This window comes from Euprymna scolopes, chromosome 36, assembly GCF_053919585.1.
Source record: "Euprymna scolopes isolate OS-2025 chromosome 36, ASM5391958v1, whole genome shotgun sequence".
Lineage (NCBI taxonomy): Eukaryota > Metazoa > Mollusca > Cephalopoda > Sepiida > Sepiolidae > Euprymna > Euprymna scolopes.
Genome location: NC_136517.1, coordinates 27,515,498 through 27,540,905, shown reverse-complemented (window position 1 = coordinate 27,540,905; position 25,408 = coordinate 27,515,498). Strand labels below are relative to the sequence as shown.

General features: G+C 33.8%; 1 protein-coding gene across 7 annotated transcripts in view; it reads right to left on the bottom strand.

The window, feature by feature from the left end:
• Positions 1-2,137: 2,137 nt before the first annotated feature.
• The window catches only part of LOC145260396 (DNA polymerase delta catalytic subunit-like), a 226,546-nt gene continuing 203,275 nt past the window's right edge, over positions 2,138-25,408 (bottom strand). For all 7 annotated transcript variants that reach the window (XM_080118362.1, XM_080118364.1, XM_080118366.1 and 4 more), the window contains one exon: positions 2,138-2,472. In XM_080118362.1, coding sequence (XP_079974488.1) covers positions 2,376-2,472 — 97 coding nt within the window. In that variant the 3' untranslated portion in view covers positions 2,138-2,375. The remainder of the gene's footprint in view (positions 2,473-25,408) is intronic.

Here is a 25,408-nt window from a genome sequence, read left to right as displayed (position 1 = left end):
TTTTCTCCATCTTGTATTCAACGTTCAGAAATAAAAACATAATTGTTTTAAAACGATTGTGATTTCAAAGATTAGATTAAAAAACGCTTTTTAAAATAATATATAAAGTAAAGGTATTATAACGAAAACTTATTTGAAAATACATCGTTTGAAATCAAAATTAAAAATTCCGCAAGAACTTTCTTGTCAACCTAATATATTTTATAGATCATTATGTTTACTTTGTACGGCATAATCACATTGGTGATCCAACTGGAACTGGTGCATCAAAGTTAAGCAATGTCGAACCTGGTCAGTACTAAATGGGTGACCATTTGGGACTTCTAGACGCTGTATGTGGTTTCCATTTATCTCGGCATTGTTTCCAGTTGTCATGAACCTCTACTTGCCACTGGACTCAAACAATGCCAATTCAAGAGAGGTACAGATGAAGATTGCGCAACCCTTGCCTCACAATTACATGCACAGCTGCCCCTACAGAGGGTATCCTTTGTCTTTCGAGACTAAACGGAGGCATCGATGTTTACTTTTTAGTATGTTGATTAAACTCCTCTGTGATAGGTTAGACACAAGGTAAGATCCACATTTCCCATCAGGTGCCTCAGGCGATTAGCTATAAACTATTCTATTGAATATGTGAGCCAGGTCTTTATACAGAGTCATCTTTTTATACTCTTCATCAGTGTTTGTTTTTCTTTGCATTTCATCAGTGAATGCATTGTCTAGTGGTCGGTTTAATGTAAAAATGGTTAACAGACATCAAACCATTTTATACGTGTATGTCATTCAGAAACTATCATTCATTTGTTCAACGTGACCAAATCATTAAAGTCTCCTGTTCTGCACATATCTCCTTTGACTCTCCACATTTAAGCTTCTCCTGAGCTCATTAGATCTAAATCTGTATTTAAGACTCACATTACACATCCCTCATATCATTCTCATATAATTTCTCTCCATGAAATGCATGTCCTCAAACCTCACTGGCCAGATTGCCCTTGCACATATCATAACAATGCGTACAATTGCTTGATAGACTCTTCCTTGGGAACAAGATACTTTTGTTGGTATGGTCACAATAAAAAAATGGATGAATGTTACTGGGTTAACAGGTGTAGAATTTTTGAGGGAGTTGGAAGGGGAAAGTTAAGGAAAACATGGAAGGAAGTGATGAGAATAGATTTGAGAGAGAGCAGGATAAATAAAGCCCCAGAGCAGGACAATGGTTTTTCATGGAGCACTAACAAGATAACTTCTAAAATAAATATGAAAGACATTCATTTCAAATTTGAACACTAATAATTTTAAGGCTCCTTGACTGAAAGCTTAAAAGAGAGCAACCACATGTATTGTATGAAGCACTTAATGTCATAACTCGGTAAGCGCCACAAAAAAAAAAAAAAAAAAAAAAAAAAAAAAATGGAGAAAAACGCTGATAAAGTTTAATTTGGTGTGTATACTATGCATTAGTCAATTTCTACCCATTTTCCGGTCTTAATTTGACCGTAATTACTCTTGTATGTGTTAGAGGAGGTTATGGGGAATAAAATGATATGCTAGCTTGATATTTTGCTACGATGGCACTTTCTGAATTATGACATTCAGCGCCTCATATCTCTTTCAAGTAAAAAAGATCAATAATTAAATGTTTATAGCCATTTAATTTTTCTATATAAAGCATTTGGTCCTCTTTAAGAAAGGGTTTTTGGAGCCCCTCAGCTTCACTCTTGGGGAAACCCTGCTCTACATCATTAGCGTGTCTCATTCGCATGCTTCAAATGGAGAGACTGATTCACAAAACTTTGGTTCTCTCGCTCAAAAAACGTGACGTCATGTAATATCCTCATGTCATTTGACTACTTTTGTATAGGGAGTTTGATCCCCTCCCTTTAGCGCTTCATTCATGTTACCTGTCTCTGTCTAATTATTTGCAGATAGGTTATTGTGACCTGCACTAAAGGTGACCTTTATAAAAATTCATACGAGTTAACTTAATTGCTACTTATTGGCAAAGAGTCCCTACTGTGTAATAAACATCCGTAATCGAAATTATGGTGGGAAGAAAAAGAAATGCAATTTACATTCGGTGTCGCAAAAAAAAAAAAAAAAAAAAAAAAAAGAAGAAAAAGAAGAAAAAAAAAAGAAAAACTCTTTATTCTTTAAAATGGCTGAAAACAACACAACAGGAATGGAAAAAAAATATTACGTTTGAAATGAAATGAAAAGAATGTTTGCAAAAATACATATGTTATGTGGCGTTTTTAAAGAAAAATGTTTGCACAAAAGTTCAGATGTTGATGAAAACAAGAAAACTTTCGGCTTTTTTTTTTTTTTTTTTTGCTGTCATTTGAATGGATTAAAAGAAAAACCATCGATCACCAATCAATGTCGCCAAATCGTTTCAATACTTTATCCTGGTCTTGTACGTCTTTCTGGACTTTTTTCCTCATGTAGAAAATCGGACAATCACGACTAAAAGTAAGAAAAAAAAATTACATTATACATCTGGTAAACATTTGCAGCAATATGTTCTTAGCAGCAGGTCCAAAAAGTACATCTAACATACGAATTTTAGAATGGAGACATTTTCCAGCATTGGACACAAATGAAAATTGCCATTCCAAATAAATAAACAAGGAAAACTCTTTGATATAGTTACATCTATAAATATAAAAGCGAAAACATATATATGTTTGTATGTGTGTTCGCTTTTTCTGTATGTCTACAAAAGCCTTTTTTCAGAGAAGCGGTCGGTCAGTTCACAACTTTTAAAAACTTTTTATATCACATATAAATTGTAATATCTCAGATTAACAACGAAGCTCGCCTGTCTATTTAATTTGCTTGACTTTGGGAAGATAAATATTCAACATTTGTCGCTCGCCGTATGTGGGTTAGTCTTTTTCCTATAACATCTTGGGAAGCGTTCCCGCAGTAAATGAAATACTATCCTGCAGTCAAACTTGACCTCATTAAGTCATTAAAACGGGCACCTGCCAAATCCAAGTAATTAAATAAATTCAAACGTGTTTCCATTAGCATCTCGTGGTGGGGCAATGGTTAACGTCGCACGTTTTTTTTTTTCACACTTTAATTTACAACTTTGCCTCAAGGGTTCAGGTTCGATCCTCATATTTACCTACCAAAACATTTTTTACCCCCCCCCCCCGGGAGTTTCCACACACACCTCCAAACACCCGGCCAACACTGGGTACCCCTCGCTAGTATTTGATAAAATTATTAAGTAGAATTTTAATTAGAAATAAAAATCAGTTTTAGATTCTTCAGACTGCAATTTTTATCTTGAGTATTATTTTCACAATGTTTCAATTGGTGTAAGCTCCAGCCTTCTTTAGGTGTATCTTGTCGAAAAAGTTTGAAGATTACATCGCCGAAAACATGAAAATAACAGGAAAGATGAGAACTCTAGTCTGAGGAATCCAAATAATATAAATAATCAATTCTCATCTAAAAAATTCAGAAACCAAAAAAAATCAATTTTAATTTGCTGATCCACCATTATTATAAGAGAATAAACCCTGAAATTCAGGGGGAGATAAGTCAGTTTGTCATTTAACAAACTAATAATGAATGGGGAATTGACTAAATACAAAAACTGATTTTTATTTTTACTTCAACTTCTATTAAATAATTTTTCCTAATTTTTGGTGAAAATACTTCTTTTTGCATAATACATGAGTATATCAGGGAGTTTTTATTTGGAATGTGATTCTTACTGGTGCCCAATACTATATAAGCACCTATTTTTCCCCCCTTTCTCACCAAATATTTTTATGTATTAAATGGAAATAATCATGCCGTAAGTTATTTCTCTACAAAAATCTATACTTTTATTAATTTGGTTTTTCTTTTTTTGCATTGATATTCATATTAAAAAACTTTCGTCTATTAAAAACTAGCGAGGGGTACCCGGCATTGCCCGGGTGTTTGGAGGTATACAAGAAAAAAAGAAAAGGTTTCAGTAGGAAGGTAGGCTTGAATCCTGAAGCCTTGACGCGAAGGTGGAAACGAAATGGAAAAAAACCCGAGACCTAACCATCTCGGCCTCTCCCCTCATGGAAGTGATAAGTGTCTTAAGTTAATGATTATAAAGTGAAATTGACAGGTGCGAGGAAGTTAAGTTGCGTGATGTTTGATCTAGTTTTGCACTGCAAGCCAGTTTCTGTTTCCCCCGCCCCATCATTCGCTTTTTTTATACTGAAAAGTGTAACGAAGATGCACCAATTGAAAATAGCACGTAAAAGTCGGGCAAATTAAAGATAGCCGCGACCCCCGTTCTTAAGTCGTAGATATTATGATTTAGATAGCATATAAAAAGTTTTAAAAACGAGTGAGCCGACCAAGAAGCCCGGCGAAAAAAGCCTTTGGCGGACATACACAAAAATGCACACACACACATTTTCGCTTTTATATAGAAGTACAAATTTGTTATATATGGATCATGGAATTGCATTCATCTGCAAAAGATGAAGCTGATTTGCATATTCTTTTAAACATTTATTTTAATTAATCCCCTATTAGATTTTTTGTGATTTTCTAATGGGATGATCATCTTTAGCTAACTATTACGCGTAATTAGTGTAATTATATTCGTGCAAATATTCTACATGATTTATACTTGCGTAATATTTGCATAAAAAGATTATAGTAAACACAAGCCTCTTTTTTATATATATTTATGTATACGTATATATATATATATATTTGTTTGAAAAAATTTTGCCTACAAAACTGCTTTGTCAGTTTTTGGTCTACAGACATGTCTACAGACATACATAAAGTATTTGAAGCTATGCAAAACTTTATATTTGGGTTTTATCGGTGCAAAAGTGTGAAAAAAAAAAAAAAAAAAAAGGAATTTTCCAGGTGAAGATCAAACAATGGCATTACAAATAGCCATGTGTAACGTAATAGTAATTGGTTCATGTTTTAATTTTTAGCCTTGCAGCAAAGATGACTTCATAGCTCAGGCAATCATGTCAAAGAATAAGTAAATCATAAGCTAAAAGTCTTTTTTTTTTTTTTACTTTTTAAATCATTAGTATATATTGGGTCCAATATAATAATAAATACGAAAACTGCATAAATCAAAATATCATATTTAAACATATTTTACAACTGAACAATGCCCGGTAGCCTGCTAATAAATATCTAAAAACATATTTCTAAACATTAAAGTGAAGTTTCTAAATTATTTGTTTTTACTGAAAATCAAATAGTAAAACATTTTTTCTTAAATCCAATTTCACAAAATAATTTTCTTAGAAAATTTTAACCAGGCTTAAATTTAAAATACAATTTCAGGGAGTCTATCAGGCCCAAATTTGAAATATAATTTTAGATGGTCTACCAAGTGTTATATTGTAGCACTGCCAGAGCAAGCCCAGGTAACCAGCAATAAGAGAAAAATGTTGTGAATAGGAAGATGTTTGGATACCAAGAAGAATGGTGACTGTAGAATTTCAACGTAAAACAAGCAGGTTAGGAATTTTAGTTGATAAAAAATAACAAATGAATACGTAACAGAGATCAGGTGATTTCATTTATTAGGCTACGTGTTGCAATATTTTTTATTAATAATGGGGGTATGGTCCCACACAGTTGGGAGATTCTATTTATAAATTATGCTGCTAGAAACTGACATATCAAATTAATTCACGTTTTGCTACCAACCAATCAGAAACCACAATTAAACCTTTTCTTTAGCAACCTTGCATAGATTTTCTTTGCGTCAACATGAGAAGAATTTTTTGCTCTGTGGCTACAAAAATTATAAAGTCAGGAACCTGAACCAGTCATCTCCAGGACTTATATAGAACAACTAACCATCGAAAACTATTCTGAAACTAAACATGACTTCCAACTTAAGAACTGTCCTACTGAGAACACGTCACCTCCAGGACTTATATAGAACGACTAACCACCAGAAACTGTTCTGCAACTAAACATAACTTCCAACTCAAGACTATGTGTAGATTTTAGTCAGTTGGTAATTAGAGCTTGAGAGACAGATTAACTGGCGACTGGTCGTAATGGCTCTGAACGCTGAGGAAGTTGTCAGGGCAAATGTCGATATAGTGTGGAAGTTAGAATACACGTGCAATTTTCCAAGTGGAGAAATATTCTGAGAATAAAAGTTGATGAAAATACATCCAAGGCTTCTCGTCGTTTTCATGGGATGAGTCTTTGTTTACAACTTTCGAGATTTGTTAAAACAAGACCGAAAGATAGATGGAGGAGGTATGTTTTCCCTACTGTTGGCCAGATATAAAACTTCACAGAAACGTGTTCTATCCCTTTGTATTGTCTATGCTGTTATAAACACGTTATATACTCATCAACTAGATGATCACAAACATTAAAGATTCTTGCATGCATGAACACTTATATACACCCACAACAAACTAAATAAATGCACCAAACATTTCTAAATGATCAATAGAACTGCTGTCATAAACATATACACATTAGACACATTCAATAAATACATGAACGTTAAACGATACAAGTAAACGGTTATCCACTCGTTATATAGATAACTATATAATACATAGACTTGTACAAAGCATGCCCAACTCTGAGAAATGGACCCAGCATGGAAATAAATGATAATATCCAAGATCTCACCCCTTTACTGTTGATGGCCCTAAATGCTAGAAAGCTTTCTATTCTAATAGTTTCTTCCCTCGAACAACTAAACTTTGGAATTCCATTCCTGCTGCCTGCTTCCCTGGCTGTACTCATATGCAGAAGTTTAAATGTAACATAAACAAATATCTTGTTAATCTTTCCAAGACATGGGTTCAAATAGTAGCCCCTTACGTCTAAGTGGCGATATGCTTTGTAAGGGGTGAACATGAGTAAAAAAAAGAAGAATTTGTATATAATCTTTTCATAGTAAAGTTCCAGCATCCAGCTGACAATCTAATTCTTATCCTTGTGTTTTTTTGGCCTTACTAAGTAAAGAATCATTAGTATTGATATGTGCATTCATATTAGTTTGTAAATGATAATGTGTGAAGTCTGGAGAGATGATGTCTGCGATAAAATTTAAAACAAAAACAAATAAATAACAGAACAATCTCTTAATTATCCAATTCCATTTCTTGTGCCACAAACAGAATCGTGAAATTAACATCTCTGTTAATTTTGGTCGAAATCAAACAAAATTGATTCGTTTCTAAATTAAAAAGTTCAACATCCTTTGTCTTTGCTGCTTGCTTTTAAAATAGGAAGATTTTATCACGAAAAAAAAATTAAAAAAAATTTAAATAAAAAATATGCTATTGATTATAACGATCGTCTGATGCTGCGTTAGCTGCGCCAGTTGATGTGAATATATTTTTTATCAATCCTCATCTATGCTTTCTTGTTTTTACTTCATTTTCGAAAAATTGATTTTTTGAAAACATTCTTTATCAGAATAAATCTATATTAATATTAGAAATGTGCGTTTGTCTGTGCAATACTTTTTGACCATCAGACATTGGAACTTGAAATTTTTCTAAGAATGACCCTGTATTTATGCAGATTGTGATAAGGATGATCATGTTTATCTTTTTTATATTCTTAAGAGATGATTCTCTCCCAACACACACGGACATTTCAAGGGAATCATGACTTTTTAAAAAGTCTTAATGTGATTTTATTGGATGAGATGAATTGAGTTAAAGATGAATTTCAATAGAAATGGCACAGGTGAATAATAGGAAAAATGGCACATAAAAAATATAAATGACAATTTCACAATGTGTTTACAAAAAGTGAGGATATGAAGGTAAAACAGTAAAATGTTTAAAAAAAAATTTTTTTTAAATTATATAAACATTTAAAAGTTTATAACAAAGTTTGTCAAATTAAAAAATTATATAAACATTTAAAAGTTTATAACTAAGTTTGTCAAATTAAAAAAATGATATAAATATTTAAAAATTAAAAAAATAAGTTTGTCAAATTAAAAAAATGATATAAACATTTAAAAATTTTAAAAATAAGTTTGTCAAATTAAAAAAATGATATAAAAATTTAAAAAATAAGTTTTTCAAATTAAAAAAATGATATAAAAATTTTTTAAAATAAGTTTGTCAAATTAAAAAAATGATATAAACATTTAAAAGTAAAAAACTAAGTGCCTATATGAAAAAAAGTCTGGAAACTTATTGAAGGTACTTTTCTACATCTTAAAAGGAAAAATTAAAAAGTTTGTCAAATCTATATAAATAAAACAGTAGGTGTGTGTCTGTGTGTAAATATTTAACCGATAAACTCTTAAACTTACAGGTCACATAACACTGAGATTAACAGTAAAATAGTAACGTACACAAAGGATGGTCTAAGACAAGTAAAATCTTTATTTTAATGGATGAATAATGCATACAGAAATATGTTAGAAAGTTGAAATGCTAAATGCTCATTTCAACTTGCCGGCATATTTTCTATTACTTTTGTGCATATGCAAATTCATTAATAGCTTCAAGTGGTTTAGCTTTAAATTACTCTTATCTGTCGATAGCTCAAACCGTAGGGAATGCAGCTGGAGTGCTAAATGTTTTGGTTTTGATTCTAGCTGATGGCACCGAAGTTTTTTTTTTTTTTATGACGTTTTGGCTAGGAGCAAAGTGTAGTATCTGTTCTGATGCTACACTTCACCTTTCCTGTTCTCGGTCAGGGGCGGAGAGATCCTTCATGATTAAGCCAATTTTTGTTTTGGTTTCTATCCAGAGTGCCCCCTTTTGGGAGCTGGATTTTCTCCACATTAAAAACCGACCTTGTGTCTAACTTTGCACTCGTGAGGAGGCAAGTAAATAGGAACATAATATTCAATAGAAAACTGACTGTAATAATACAAAGTCTGCATGAATTAAAATATATTTAAGCTTATGTTACAGCCAGGCAAGGCCGGGCGCACCCCCCCCCCTACTAGTTAAAAATAAAATTATATTTACATTTTAAAAGAAAAAAAATTTAAAAGTTTGTCAAATTAAAAATAAAATTATATCTACATTTAAAAGTAAAAAAATTAAAAACAAATAATTATTGGACAACTTTTATGAAACTTTTAGAAAATTAAAATTAAAATCAAGAAAAAAAAAAAAAAAAACACTCATTGTAAGGTAAGTTCCATGAATAAATATTTTTTGAATAACAAACAATTGATAGCAGACAAAAAGATTTTTTTTTGATTTTTATGATATAAATATATTTTTTTAATGATTTTTTTTTTTTGTTCAAATCAACATAAATATTTAGATTCCTTTTAATTAAATAAACTAATGATAACAAACAAATGTTTTTTTAATGACTTTTTGTATTAGGGTTAAGGTGCACATTTCAGCACCTTCCTTCATTTTCCGTAAACAGCGCAGATGATTCCAATGTTAACACAGTCTTTATACTGCATAAGTACCGATTTTTCTATTATATTGAACCAGTTGCAAAACAGAGAAAAGAGGCAGTCGAGGAGTTTTTCAAAAGGTAACATGCCCGAGAATATGTGGAGAGAGAGAGAGTTCTTGTAATCTGTGCCTTCTGATCAACGCCAGGTATCCCCAGCTAGAAAGTCATAATAAGAAAGGTCATCTACTTTTTAATAACAAGAGGAACAAGAGTGAAAGTATTTCCACTATTTAAATGGACTGAGGTTTTAAAATTATAAACGTTTAGAAACCAGTCAAAATGCAGATTTCTTTTTAATAATTAAACAAATATATTTATTTAATGGAAATTGCTCCAGACAAGACATGAAGCCACTTGATTTAAAGAGCTATAAAAATATTACTTCAAGGTCAAAAATTACCCAACATTAAGTGTTATATGGATAGATTCCAACCCAGAAAACAGCAATTTTTCCTCCTTTGTCAGAAACGCCGCTAATGGAATGTGAGGATTAAAAGACAAAAGAAAGGGAAGCTAGAATTCACTTTCTGCTCTCCTTAATTTAAATTCAAACCTATTCAAATAATGAAAATAATTTCAAGCTGTATTTAAACATGCACATCAGGGCGCAAAGCAATTGGATATAATCAGGCGTAAAAATCTAAATCTTCAAACAAAATTCTATGACGAAGTAACAACATGCCGCATAAAAAAAATGTATTTTCCCGATGAAGATGATGATATGGGTTGAAACTTAAAATTTCCCGATGAAGACATGAAGATAATATGGGTTGAAACTTAAAATTTAAATGTCGTTTTTTTTTAAATCTGCATTTTGACTCAGTTAGAGGAGGTTGGCAGTTAGTGTTTATCAGTTAGTCGGCTAGGAAGAGATTTTAGCCTCTGGATCCCTAGAAGCATCGTGGACCAACTAGTAGAAAATGTAGGAACAAAAGAGAAATGCATGCAACTCTGAGGGAAATTACAAACAGGAAGTAAATGTTATATATAAATTATAACCGTTGTCTGATGCTTCTTTAGGAGGAAGATGTATTCCTTGTAGAGTAAAAATCACCAGGAGAGAGCTAAATAAGGAGATAAGGTATGTTTCCCTTTTGTCTGGGCCATGCAAAGATTTTTATTCGTCATGTTAAACGAACTGTCTTGCATATGTTATTTGTCCTAGTTGTGAACAGTGTTAATATATGCATTCATCCACACACAGAAGACACTGAACATTATACATACAAGAAAAGAGAATGTTTTATGTATTTGTCTTTTGGTTGACATGTGCATATACATCACAGGGCTCTATGGCTAAATTTATCTTTAGTTGACCTTTGATAACTAAATATTTTCGTTTACTAGCCAAATAAAAATGTTACTAGCCAAACCCATATGATTTTTAGAATATGACATCTTCGTTCTGTGACGAATATGTACACCGTAAAGATTTTTCTGTATATTTTTAAATAAGTGTAATTCTAAATATACAACAAATTTTATGTTGATACTTGAAGGTATAAACATCCTGATTCCTTAAGATGTTTTTTAAACAGCCTTCATTAAAAAAAGAGTATACTGTTCTATTGTACTGTTATTGTTTAAATAATTTAACTTTGTTTACTTTATTTTTAAAAAAATAGTTGAAAAGATATTTTTCACTCAATAGTGAGCTTTGAAAGACTGTCAGTGAAAGAAATGCAATCGCCAAAAGATAAGCGTTTCATTATTTATAGTCGCCACTTTGAAAAATCACTCGCAAATGTGACTGTTTCACTCACAATGTAAAGCCCTGCAAAGACACTAGATAATACAAGCCATCATAGAAACAACGTTATATTTCATTGAATAAATATTGCTAAGAAAGGAGAAATCTTTTTTATTTCTATCCTTTTTGTGTACCTAAAAAACGTTTGGAAGATAACTTTAGTTCAATGGTTTTTTAATTGCGTTTTCACCCCAAACAAGGTACTGTGCCACTTTGATGTAGGGGGGGGGGCTACTATCTGCAACATAATTTGCAGAGGTAATATGTAGGTAGTTGAGCAGCAAAATGTCTGTTTACAATGCATTTGAACTTTTGCATGTCAGTATAATCAGAGAAGCAGGAACCCGGAAGAGAATTCCAAAGTATAGCCGTCTTAGGGAAGAAAATATTAGAGTAGAAAGCTTTCTTACATCTAGGGATTTCTATTGTGTAGGGGTGGGATTTTGCTGCTTGTCAGGTTTGCCGTGAGTGTTCACGTCGAGGGGGGAGGTACAAGGGCTTGTAGGTCGTTGGAGAACCTACCATTACTTGTATTTGAAATTTGAAAAAATACAACAGTTTAGAAATGAGTCGATATATTTTGTTTAAATTTTTTTTTTTTTTTTTTTTTTTTTTACACAGTGGTCGCCACTTATCAAGGTCCGGAAGCCACTCAGGGACAAGGGTTATTGCAAGTACATTACACTAGTGTGGAGATTTGATGAAGTGTTTACTTAAGGGGGCGGTTCATTAGGAATTTGTTAACGTTGGACTTGAACACATCCAAGTTGTAAATAAACGTTCTCTGCATTTTCCTGATGAAGACTCTTATATGGGTTGAAAACTAAAATTTAAATAAATGTTTATTGAAAAAAAATCTGCATTTTGACTGGTCTCTGAACAGTTATATTTAAAAAAAAAAAAAAGAAAAAAGTCTTTTGATCATTTTTTTTGTAACACCTGCTTCTTAAGATTTTATTTTTATTTTTTTTCATCGGAGTAAGAAAAGTTATTAAAACAAAAAAAAAAATATATATTGAACTTGGATTCTTCTTTTGAGTTGGCACGGAGAGACAGAGAAAGGTGTTAGAAGGGCAGGGCTGAAGAACAGGCAGAGAGACAGTGCGGGCGTGGATAGAGTATATAGCAGGCTCCAAATATTTTCCAATAAATAAGTTTCCGATTATTCACTTCCTCTGCAATTTGCCGAGAAGGAAGTACTAAAAACATGAGAAGCCGACAAAGAGCGAACACTGCCAACTGGTGTGTTCAGACTGAGCGAGTTGCTGTGAGGGCAAGGGTCAGAGGCAGTAGGGAGTCAGGTGAATGAACTCAGCCCTTCCCCAAAATTGCCTTACCTCTGCCCCCATCACACCTCAATCGGTTTGTGTAGCTTTTGCTTGCTGTTCTGCACCATGAATGGGCATTTGGCCAAGACTGAATTGCTGGTGTAAGCGATGGAGGGGAGGGGCAAAAATGAGTTTATTTTAGTACTGTTGAAATTAGTGCCTATATGCACTCCAGTTTTATATATATACTAGCAAACCATCCGGTGTTGTCCGGTCGTAAAATATGCATAAATATTATATTATAATTCATACAGAAACTAAGACATGTACATGCGAGTATTATGTTTTTTTCTAAACAGTCCACTTCCTGACAGTAAAAAAAAAAAAAATACTTGAGCCGAGATCAATACCAAAACCTAAAGACAAGGAGTCAAGTATGATAACCATTAGGCCAGCTTGGCACGATCTTTAAAAAGTGTTTCAAACCTATTTATTATTAACATAAGGAATCTGTAATGTGAAACATTCACGCATATGCATTCATAAAACAGTTAGCAAACAGATAAGAATTTGATGACCCCTCCCACCCCCACACACCAATTTTTCAGTTTAGACCCCTTTAGTTTCGCTTTTTCCCGGTTTGGTTTCAAATCTCGGCATTAACCATTGTTAAAATGTTTTAAATTTGGAACCGTAAATATCCCACTCTCTATTTTGCCTCGGAATTCTTTGAAGAAAATTAAAATTTGTGTCTCATATCAAAGTGTTGCCAAATCAGCAGTATTTAAATTTTCAGGAGGTGTCCCCTTTTTATGCGCCCTCACCCCCCTTGGCACACTCAAATATTTATTCATATGAATATTCATATTTTTGCAGTTTTGATACAAATTTATTTATCTTTTAAATAATAAATATTATGCATATAAAAATGTTTACACAATAACTGTTGCTTTTACAGCAGTGTTGCTTCCAACAAAGCCTTCATCAGATGATGACTATGGGTTCAGGCATGGTTTCGGGGTTGAAGCATCATTACTACTAGCCCAGAACGCCCCAGCAGTATCTCACGATACCACCAGACTTTGTTGGATTGTTATCAATCTGTGTGATTGCCAGATCCACAATGATGCAGATAGAGATAACCATTTTCAATAGAGCGCTTTTTTATTAAATAATTTTAATTACAGTTTATACCAACAAAACTATTGCAGGTATATGGGAATTAAGACAGTAAAATTATAAATGAATAACAACAAACATTAATTTATTATGAACTGCTTAAAATATATATGCAAATTAAGATTTTGATTTCTGTCTAAAGAGTTTTCATCAGACTATATACAGTACTAGGCAATCTTCTATCTCGGGAGATAATGACATGCACCTTGGTATTTCAGTGGATTGTCTTTGGACATCTTTGAGCGTGGCTCTGGAGCCGTGTTCGGGAATAGCAATCTCTGCCGCATAGGCACAGGAAGAAGGATAGTGTGCTGGGATCTGGAGCCTTTTGGCACAGCTTTTTGCATTGTCTCCTATCCTCCAACATTACGTTTCTGTTGTCCTCTCCTTTCCCTACACCCAGCCATAGAACACCTCGCCAGGCGTCGTGGTAGTTTGGTAACTACTCCCAGCTGCCCAGGTTGATGCCAATCATTTTCAGGACACATTTGCATACGTCCTTGCAGCAGAGAGCCGCAGGACCTCTAGGGCGCTATCGTGTTGCCAGCTCACCATTCAGGACACCCTTGGTGATACGGCTGTCATCCATCCAGTGGACATGACCTATTCAGCGACATCTACGCTGACAGAGGAGGAGGTGCACGCTGATACACCTAGCATGCTCCATATCTATATATCTGTCTGTCTCCATATTTTCAAACTCTATCTGTTCCGAAACTAAGTTGCAGAGCGGCGCTAGTGGCTTCAAATGATTGGATATTTTATGGACCGTTCTTTAATGGGTCCTTAGCCGATTTGAATAGTTTTTAAGGGGTCAAAAATGGATCAAAATTTAAAAAAAAAATCATTATCCATTCTGTACATTCATCTTAGTTTATTTTTAATTTTTAATCAGTTCATATGCGTGGTACAGTGGTAACGTCACCAGTTTTGAATGCTACAGTTTTGGTTTCGGTTTCGATTCTAGCTGATGGCACCTAAATACTTTTTTTTTTATTACTTTTGAAATCATGACTAAAATAATATACACAAAATCTGGACGTATTAAATTATCATATTTAAGGGTATTTTACGACCGGACAAAGCCGGGCACCCCCTCAGTAGTACAGGGTGACCTCCCAAAAACGGGCCCCAACTCTAATTAGGCCTCGTTTCTTAGTGATTTGTCCGAATGGAATGAAACTTTGGGCATAACTAGTTTATTATATTCAAAACATCACATCAAAACACTAGGGTCTTTGGTCTTTTTTCCTCCGTTCTACAGCATATGTTCTAGATGGCCTCCATTTAGCTTTTGTTTTTTTTGGGTAACCCTATATATATATATATATATATATATATACATATGATTTTCAGAATGTGAGAGATTGTATATAATAAATTCCACAGCCAAACAACGTCGCAGCTCACAAGAGCCATGACAGTCAACGAACCGGAAGTCCAAGACTCGAGTTTTGCCCTCATTTGGGCTCATCAGTTAGACACATCCGAACTGAGAATTCGAAACCCGAGCCTCTTGCATGCGAGGCAAGCACTCTACCAACTGAGCAAACGCCCCGCACACAAGAATTTCTATTAACCAACACAGATCAAGCAAACCGCGCCGAAATCCGACTGTGAAATGAACCTACTTCGTCTCGACAAGGGACGCGGCCATCCAACCAGTCATTGCTGGATGGCATCGTCCTTTCGAGTTAAAAACTCCTATTTGTGAAACATCAGCTTGGGTTATTGACTGGTTACTTCCTTTGATTGTAACAACAACAAAATGCTTCCTCCCCGTCAAAAATAAACACAAAACTGGCATAGCTTAAAAAAATAAAAAGAAAGAATAAATTTAGTAAATACACTCACATGCAATATTGAGTATGTACAGCATGTAAGTTTGTATATATATATATATATATATATATATACTAGCAGGCTACTGGGCATTGCCCAGTCATAAAATATGCATAAATATTATATTTCATATTTATTATAAACAGAAATACTGTATCATTAAATTCCTTAAAAAAAACTAAAGTATAAAAAGAAACGGAAAGAAACTGAAACAGGTGCATGAGGGTATTGTGTTTTTTCTAAACAGTTCACTTCTTGTAAATAAAAAAAAAAATACTGAAGCTAAGATCGAAACTAAAACCTAAAGACAGTGGGTCAAGTACGATAACCATTAAACCAGTTTGCCATGATCTTTAAAAAGTGTTTTCAAGCCTACTTATTCTTAACATAATGAAGCGGTCATGTTTCATAACTGTGCATGCGCAGTTGTGAAACAGTTAGCAAACAGATAAAAATCCAATGAGACCCAGGTACCAATTTTTCAATTTTTACCTCTTTTAGCAGCCATTTTTTTCTGGGTGAAAAACGATTAAAAGGTTTTCTACATGTCTGAAGACCCTATATACCAAATTTCAAGTCTGTAAATGAAAAATTTGTTGAGTATATAGAGCAAAAAGTGTCCTTACGTACACACATTCTCACTTTATATAAAAGAAAAGGACACAGCCAATAAAATAATTGGAAAGAGAAAGTTGTGTGCCGATAAATATGGGGGTGCATATCTGGAAGGTTCAGCCCTCAAAACTGAATGCCAGCCTGATAGTGAGAAAGGACGGGGTTATTCAATCAGCGCCAACAGTCTACCACTGCCATTTTGTACATTTGGATGGAAAATTGGATAATGTGTTGCCAACTGACAAGAATCTTGTAAATTATTAAAACCCGTCTCTCTCCATCTTTTGTAGAAACAAATTGCAGAAACCTGAAGGGAGAGGAGTAGTGGGTGGACAATAAGGATGGAGAAAAGAAAAAGAGAGAGAGAGTTGGTATAGATAACGAGAATAAGAAGAAAGGAAGAAGAAATTGGAAAAGGGGAATAAAATATGAGGTGAAGAGGGGGAACAATGTGGGTAAAAGAAGAGGGAGAAAGAGGGGAAGTAAAAGAAAAAACAAGTAAAGAACGAGGAAGGAATAAGGAAAAAGAAGAGGAACAAATTGGGGAAAAAAGGGGGGAAAAAACAGAGAAAAAAACGGAGAGAAGAAATGTGAGAAAGAAATGTGAGAAAAAATGGGGAGAAGAAATGGGAGGGGGAGGGACAAACGAGGAGAAGGATTGTTTGGTTGTTTTTGTTTTACGGCATATCAACCCTTTTCAGGTTATTTAATGCCAAATCCAAAAATTTTGAAGAAAATTTTTTTAATAGAATATATTTGTTGTTTTCAAGTCGGTTTCTATTTAACTCATAGTTGGGACCCTAACAGGTACTGCCACTCTGGGTCAGCGTGGACCTGGGATCAATGGCAATTAAAGGGTGGCTCCACACTTCCCCAAAGCCCGCAAGCTGGGGCCTCACCACTGGATATAGTTTAAGGTCATATCCAGGACTACGAGGAGAAGGAAGAAGAAAGAAATGGTGAGAAGAAAGGGGAAAGAACAAGAAGGAAGTGAAAAGAAAGAGGAAAGGAAAATCGAGAAAAGAAAAGGAAAAAAAGAAAGATTAAGGAAAAAGAAGAAAGAATAAAGAAAAGAAAGAGAATCAAGTGGAGAAACAAATAAGACAGTGATAAGGAAGAACATCAAAAAAGTTAATTGATTAATGTGTAAACCATTTTTTTTTTTTATTCCTGATCTTTTTGTGTTCTTTGATCATAGAAGACTGCAAGTCGTCAAACAATATTTTGCTTTAGCCAATTGCAAGGCACAAAAAAAATGGGTACCAAAAGAAAAAAAAAATGAACATTTTTGTACCTATTTACTTTCCTCCCCACAAGGACAGAGTTAGACACAAAGTCAGTTTTTAATGTGGGGAAAAACCCAACCCCCCAAAAAGGGGCATTCTGGATAGGAACAAAAATAAAAATTGTCTCAATCTAGACAAACTTTTCCTCTACTGATCGAGTTCAGAAAAGGCGAAGTGCAGTGTCAGAACAGATACTACACTTTGCTCCTAGCCAAAAGGCAGCATAGGACTTAATCCGTTGATGCACAGAATGGCAATACAATTTAATTAAAATGCCTTCTATGGAGACTGGTTAGAATCTAACATTGGAGAGTCCCGTCCACAGAAGTTTTTTAGAAGAGGAGTGGCAGTCATTTTAATTTATGTTAGACGCCACTACTTGTCTCCCCTAAAAAATTAAATTACAAATGAAAGCAAAAATAGAGGGAGATTTGCTCCCACCACCCTCCAAAAAAGTGAGAGAAAAAAAAATTGTAAAAATTGAAAACTAGGTCGTTAAGACAGGAAAAAAATAAAGTTACGTCCCTTTATCATGAGGTTTGTTTTATTTTGTGATGAGAGAACATAAATTGCATCCACAACACTATGCAAATTCAAAACTATGTATTTCAATTTTATTTCCAATATTTAAAAAATATATTTTAATGGTATTTTCATTAATACTTACAAAATAATTTAATAGTATTTATTTTGATTTTATTTTTAATACACAAATTTTTACTGGACATAAAGAATATATTTTTGAAGGCCTTTCAGGATATTTTCCATATTTTCAAGGATTTCTTTTTCAATGTAATAGTAGAAATATGGCCTTTTCAAGGCAAAGGTTAAAATTCCAGGACTTTTCAAGTCTGTGCGAACCCTGGTTAGGGAAAGTAAGCACATTGTTTAAATGCAGTTGTATTTTGACGATTTCCCAAATTATTAAAGATATTGTGATAGCAGCAAGAAGAAATTAACACAACACAGAATGAAATAAAAAAACAAAAAGACTTCCATTTTGAAGAAGGAAAGAGTCTTGCAAATAGTTGGTATTTGTGGAACTTATCTCTGAAGATGCATACTTTTAACAAGTCTGATATTTTTTGTTCTCGGAGTTCATTTCAACTGTGTTGTAGAAGCAGAGAGACATGTCCTCTTGTGCTATAGCCATTCATTTAATCCTTGTACGTGTCCTGCTGTCTTGAAGATGAAGATAGCAGCAGGCAAAATTGCTTGTCGGTGGATTACAGTCGAAAAAGGAAGGAACTTTGAAAGAACCGCTCAGATGGAGTTCAGTGAAGATTCTAAAAAGGTAGCCTCTTTTTCATCTAATCATGGTGCATTTAGCAAACGATTCCATAATAATTTCAATAGTATTGAATAACCAGATTGGGGTATTCAAGGTGATTGCATATAATTCCCAAATCAGGGGGGGGGGCCTAAGGTGTCAGTACTTATCAAGGGCCAAAGGGCATTCAAGGATAAAGGTTAAATGAGTGTCAGATGAGACAGCGCCATGATGATTGGTAATGATGGTGATGATTGAGCAGAAGTTGCTTATTTAAGAGGGCAGCTCAACAAGAATTGGACATAAAAAGACCATGTTGTACTCAGCTGTGTTCTGTGGATGGACAGCAATTCCAGGAAAGAAACTCTGCTCATGGAATTTTCATTTAGTTTTATGCAGGTAGAGAGAGCGAGAAAGAGAAACTATTACTAGCTGTTGTACCTATTTACTATGCCTCCTCACCGGACAGAGTTAGACACCAGGGTCGTTTTTTAACGTGGAGAAAAGGTACAAAAATAAAAATTGTCTCAGTCGTGAAGGATTTCTCCTCCACCGAAAGAGAACAAGAAATAGAAATGCAGCATCTGAAGAACAGATGGTGTTTATTTGCTCCCCCACTGAGCAAATTAGGCACGAGGCCGTTTTTAATGTGAGGTAAAAACCAGCTCCCCTAAAAGTAGGCAAAAAGGGGGCACTCTGGTTACCAAAAATAATAATTGTCCCAGTATAGAGGGTTTCCCCTCCATTGACTGGTACAAATTATCTTAAGTGCAGCATCTTCCGGAACAGATGGTATTTATTTGCTCCCCCACTGAGCAAATTAGGCACAAGGCCGTTTTTAATGTGAGGTAAAAACCAGCTCCCCTTTAAGTAGGCAAAAAGGGAGCACTCTGGTTACCAAAAATAATAATTGTCCCAGTATAGAGGGTTTCCCTTCCATTGACTGGTACAAATTATCTTAAGTGCAGTATCTGCCGGAACAGATGGTATTTATTTGCTCCCCCACCGAGCAAATTAGGCACAAGGCCGATTTTTAATGTGAGGAGTGAAGGGAGGGGGAAGGGGAAAAGGGGACCAGCTCCCGAGAGGTGGGAAATGGGAGCTGGTTAAAGGTCAGGCATGTGGAGTTGCCCCCACATCTGGTCTTTGCTAGTCATAGCTGGTCTTTGCTAGTCATAGCTTGCAGTATCTGCCGGAACAGATGGTGTTTATTTGCTCCCCCACTGAGCAAATTAGGCACAAGGCCGTTTTTAATGTGAGGTAAAAACCAGCTCCCCTAAAAGTAGGCAAAAAGGGGGCACTCTGGTTACCAAAAATAATAATTGTCCCAGTATAGAGGGTTTCCCCTCCATTGACCGGTACAAATTATCTTAAGTGCAGCATCTGTCGGAACAGATACTGCACTTTGATCTTGACCAAAAGGCCAAGTACGTGTATCTGCCGGAACAGATTGTATTTATTTGCTCCCCCACCGAGCAAATTAGGCACAAGGCCGATTTTTAATGTGAGGAGTGAAGGGAGGGGGAAGGGGAAAAGGGGACCAGCTCCCGAGAGGTGGGAAATGGGAGCTGGTTAAAGGTCAGACATGTGGGGTTGCCCCCACATCTGGTCTTTGCTAGTCATAGCTAGTCATAGCTTGCAGCATCTGCCGGAACAGATACTACACTTTGATCTTGACCAAAAGGCCATGTAGTAGAGCTAGCTGTTGTAGCTAGACAGGTTTTGCTGAGTTACTGCAACAATATTCATGATCATCAAAAGTGCTACTATGATGTTTGATATTACACATCTGCCTATGACGTATGAAAAATATGAAAGAAGAAAAAAGTCCAGCGTCTAAAGGGTTAAAGATTTGAGTTCTGGCTTCTTACTGATATGCCATTAATTAATGGAGAATTACAGAAAAAAATATAAAAATATATAACGAGATACATAAAACATTATCTCATTTTTTCCCTTTTGATCTGGATTCTATTAAATGACCTAGGGTCAAAAATTCTTAAAAAAGTAAGCCACCATTGTTAGCGATGGTCAATAGGCTTTAAAAGTGGAAGACAAGCTTCAAAGACGATCTGGCAAAAAGACAACAAAAAGAAAATAATTAAAAATTTGCCTCCTGCATCCACAACGTTGCCCCAACCCTGTACTAGAAACCTTTGACAGGAATTGTGGCGGTTCTGATGTACTTTTAAAATGATTAATGAGAAAGTAAGGGGCGGTGGGGGGGGGGATAATATCGAGCGTGTCGAATGGAGGGAAGATCGTTTGATGATTGACCAACTCATCAGATTTTTTTCATTTGCAGGGATATGACCCATTTTTGAGGGAATTATTATTGAGGGGGAGGGGGGTCCCAGGAGTCGGTCAGAACAGAACAGGAGTGTGAGCAAGAAGTTATTGCTCCACCTCCCATTTCACAATAAGGCTTCTTCTTGACTTAAGTCATTTCATATTGGTGGTTGATAAATTACTCAATCAACAATATTGATCAAGCTAGTTGACCGAATCAAATATGGATGGAATAATAATAATAATAATAATAATAAAATGGTTCTTGTCCAAACTTCTGTATTAAAAAACAAAGTAAAAATCCATTTCATACATGTACCCATGAGGAAATAAAAATATCATGTTCCAAAAATCACATACATTGATAAAGCAGATTTATTTTTACAAAGAAAATGATTTTTAAGCAATTAATGGGAATTCGTAGATATTGCAACATAAATCTTACAATTTTACAAGTTTGAATTAGTGGTGAGTTATCTCCCTTAGTTTTTTTTAGTTTTTTTTTTTAAGGTGGTTTTTAAAATGGCAGACAAGAAAGCCACTCTTTGGTTACTCATAAAATTTGATTTTCTTATTTAAAAAAAAAAAAAAACTACTTGATCAATTTACGTGATTTTTGGAATATGATATTTTTTGTTTCTTTACGGGTAAGTACATAATACAGTTTTTTTCTTTATTTTTGGATATAGTAGAATTCTGGCCAAGAATCTAATAAATAAATAATAATGAGCTGTAGGAGATAAAAGTTTCTTTAATTCCAGTCATGATTTTCATCAGAAAATTTTATTAAAAGAAAATTAAAATTGTTATCTATAAATATAAAAGCGAAAATGTATGTGTGTTTGTATGTGTGTTCGCTTTTTTTGTATGTCTACAAAAGGCTTTTTTTGGAGAAGTGGTCGCTCGCCTAACAACTTTTAAAAACTTTTTATATCACATATAAATCGTAATATCTCAGAGTTAACAACGAAGCTCGCCTGTCTATTTAATTTGCTTGGCTTTGGGAAGATAAATATTCAACATTTGTCGCTCGCCGCATGTGGGTTAGTCTTTTTTCTATAATATCTTGGAAAGCGTTCCCGCAGTAAATGAAATACTATCCCGCAGTCAAACTTGACCTCATTAAGTCATTAAAACGGGCACCTGCCAAATCCAAGTAATTAAATAAATTCAAACGTGTTTCCGTTAACATCTTGCAGTGGGGCAATGGTTAACGTTGCACTTTTTTTTTTTCACACTTTAATTTACAACTTTGGTTTGGGTTTGATCCTCATACTTACCTACCAAAACATTTTTTTACTCTCCCCCCGAGTTTCCACACACACCTCCAAACACCTGGGCAACGCCGGGTACCCCTTGCTAGTCTATAAATATAAAAGCGAAAATATTTGTGTGTGTGTGCGTTTTCGTGTATGTCCAAGAAAGGCTTTTTTCCGAGAACCGATCGGTCGCCTCACAACTTCTTGAAACTTTTTATATCGTGCCTAAATGTTAATATGTATGAGTTAACAACCGGGGTTGCCTGTCTATTTAATTTGCCCTACTTTCAAAAGATAAATATTCAACAATTTTCGATTGCCGCATGTGCATTAAGCTTTTTTGTATAAAAAAAAAAAAGCGAACAGACTCACGGTAAATAAAACACTGTCCCACACTCAAAGTTGACGTCATTAACTCATCAAAAACGGGCACCTGTCGTTAAACGTCAACGTTTTTTTTTTTTTTCACACTTTATTATTTTCCAACTGCGCGTCAAGGCTTTGTTTTTTTGGTTTTTTTTAAAACAAACAACGATTTTTCTTTTCATTTACCCAAAAACACACACACCTACAAACACCCGGACAAGGCCAAGAAGGTACACCTAGTTACATCTTCTAAAACATAAATCTATTTAAATTAGTGTTGGGATGATTCCTAAATTTTTTCCGATTCCAGGAAAATGTTGATTAACGATTCCTATACCAAGTAGGATTCCGATTCCCGTGGAATTGTTGTTTTGAAATATACCATTACATAATCAAGTTTTTGTGTAGCAAAAAATTGGTACACCAAAAAAGTGGAAATACAATTAAGGGAATTTCGATAACAATTTGATTTTTTTTTTCATAAAATCTCTTTCATTGAAGATAAAAGTCAAAACTAATATTTTAACCATGAATTAAACATGCACCATTAAATTAATAACAATCAATTTCAGGAGTTATTTTATATATTAAAAAATATAAAGAAAAAGGGCAGACGTACACGAATACTAGCCCTGTAGCGAAATATGCATCGGCTCCGATGTTGTACGTTGTTCGACTGAGGGGGAAGTTATTATTTTTACAAGGAAAGAATTTTTGCATGTGTGACCTAGTTTTTTTTTTTTTTTTTTTCTTATTTTGGCTTGAAATTTGTGCATGATTTTTGTTATGATTTTATTTTTTTTATTTATTTTTTTTTGATGGATATTTTTTATTTTTTGGCAAGAGTTTATATAATTATTAACAAGGAAGTTTAATTATGTTCACAGGACTATAAACCATTCACAAAATTTTGTGGATCCGCTTACTGGTGTTTGCACCAACAATATTGAAGCCTACTGGTCTTGTATTAAAAAAAGACTGAAATACATACCGGGATCAGTAGGAGAAATGAAATGGTCTCATGACGATGAGGCCATGTATAGAAAGGCTTATAACATGAAAAGTGAAAAAATAATGGATAATTTTGAAACATTTTTAGAGCATGTTCATAAAAAAATATGGTAATTCAAAAAAATCCCAATAAGTTTTGGGGGAAAAAAACATGTTTTGAACAATTGAAATTTTTATTTTTTATTTTTGAATAAAAAATAATTATTAAAACAAAAACAGTGTTCTCGTCGAGTAGTTTTTATTTTATTCAAGAAAATAAAAGGTACTCATGCACTTATTGAGCCGTGCTGAAATAATGACATTATTTAGAAAGCCATTCTTAACATGGGGACGGGAGGGTGTTGTGTACCTATTCTGTACTTTCACCTAACAATTTAATAAAAACAAGTATCGTAAAACTTTAATTAAACTTGAAAATAATATTTAAAAATAGCGCAGACCAATAAGTGCACTAGCACCAAATAACATTTCACTGCATTTCGATCGACAACATTCCATGAGAGGTACGTACACGCTAAAGCTTTCTGTTTATTTTTATTTATTGCCACAAGTGCTAATTTTGACTTTCACCAATTCTCCTTTGAAAAATAATTACAAACTCTCCAAACATTGGGTGAGGCACTTAAACCATTAGAAAAATATAACGGTAACAAAAGTGCATAAGCATCAAATTGTTTTGTTTTATTTTGCTTTCATTTTGTTTGTTAAATCCGGCATAAAAATAAATAAGAATAACAAAGAATACAAAAACAATAAGAAAAGGGTATCGTAAAACTTTAATTAAACCTGAAAATAATATTTAAATATAGCGCGGATTCCATTTTGACTTTCACCAATTTTCCTGTTAATAATTAAACAAACTCCGGCAAAAAAAAAAAAAAACAGATAAAATCATAACAAAAATTGTCAAAGCTTAGATAAGTAGGTCCTGCAGATGAGTCTTGTTCTGACATTCAAAAAATTTAGGTTAACAACCGGTGAAGCTACCGAAAAGTAACCCCTTTGAATGAAGATGGATATAAACAATATTTTTTAAATTAATTTCTTAATTTTATTTAAAAACAAAATGTAAACATATATAAACAAAATATCTTAAAAATAATTTCTTAATTTTAAATAAAAATTGACTATAAAGAATTTTTTTTTTAAATAATTATTGAAAAATATTGCAAAGTGTTTACATAGCTGGCTCTTTGGGATAATAGGGGCGCCTTAAACCCCCCTTCCAAAACGAAAAAAGCTTTAGTGTTTCTACTATTTTAAAGCACTTTTTTTTTCCTTTTTCTTTTTTAAAAGTTTGAAACACAAGTAGTGGTTAGTTAACTTAGAACAACAAGTGCGCATGGCGGAAATTCTTCAACGTTTTTATATATATTGTAATGCTTTTATGGTGGTCGAAAAACATTTTTCAGCTGCCATATTACTTCCTATTTATTTACCTCCCCACGAGGGCAGTTAGACACAAGGTCGGTTTTTAATGTAGAGAAGTATTTATTACTAAAAAACGAAATGGTGAAATATAAAAGCAAGTTAAGCTAAAAGTAAAAAAAAAAATTTTTTTAATTCAAAAAATTAAAGAAAGAAAAAAAATTCAAAGAAATTTCAAAACTCATTAAGATAAATAAAGATTACCATTAAAGTAGTTAATAAAATCCTTGTACATCATTAAATATGTTATGAAAAGTTCTATGACGTTTTTATCATAAATTTTTGAGAGCATTAATCCCACTTCAAACAGTTCAACTTAAAAATAGAAGAGAATCGTAATGAAAGAATCATAAATCTAAGGTATTTTTAACAATGCAATTTCGACCCCCCCCCCCATATACGATTCTGATTAATCGTCTCACCACTTG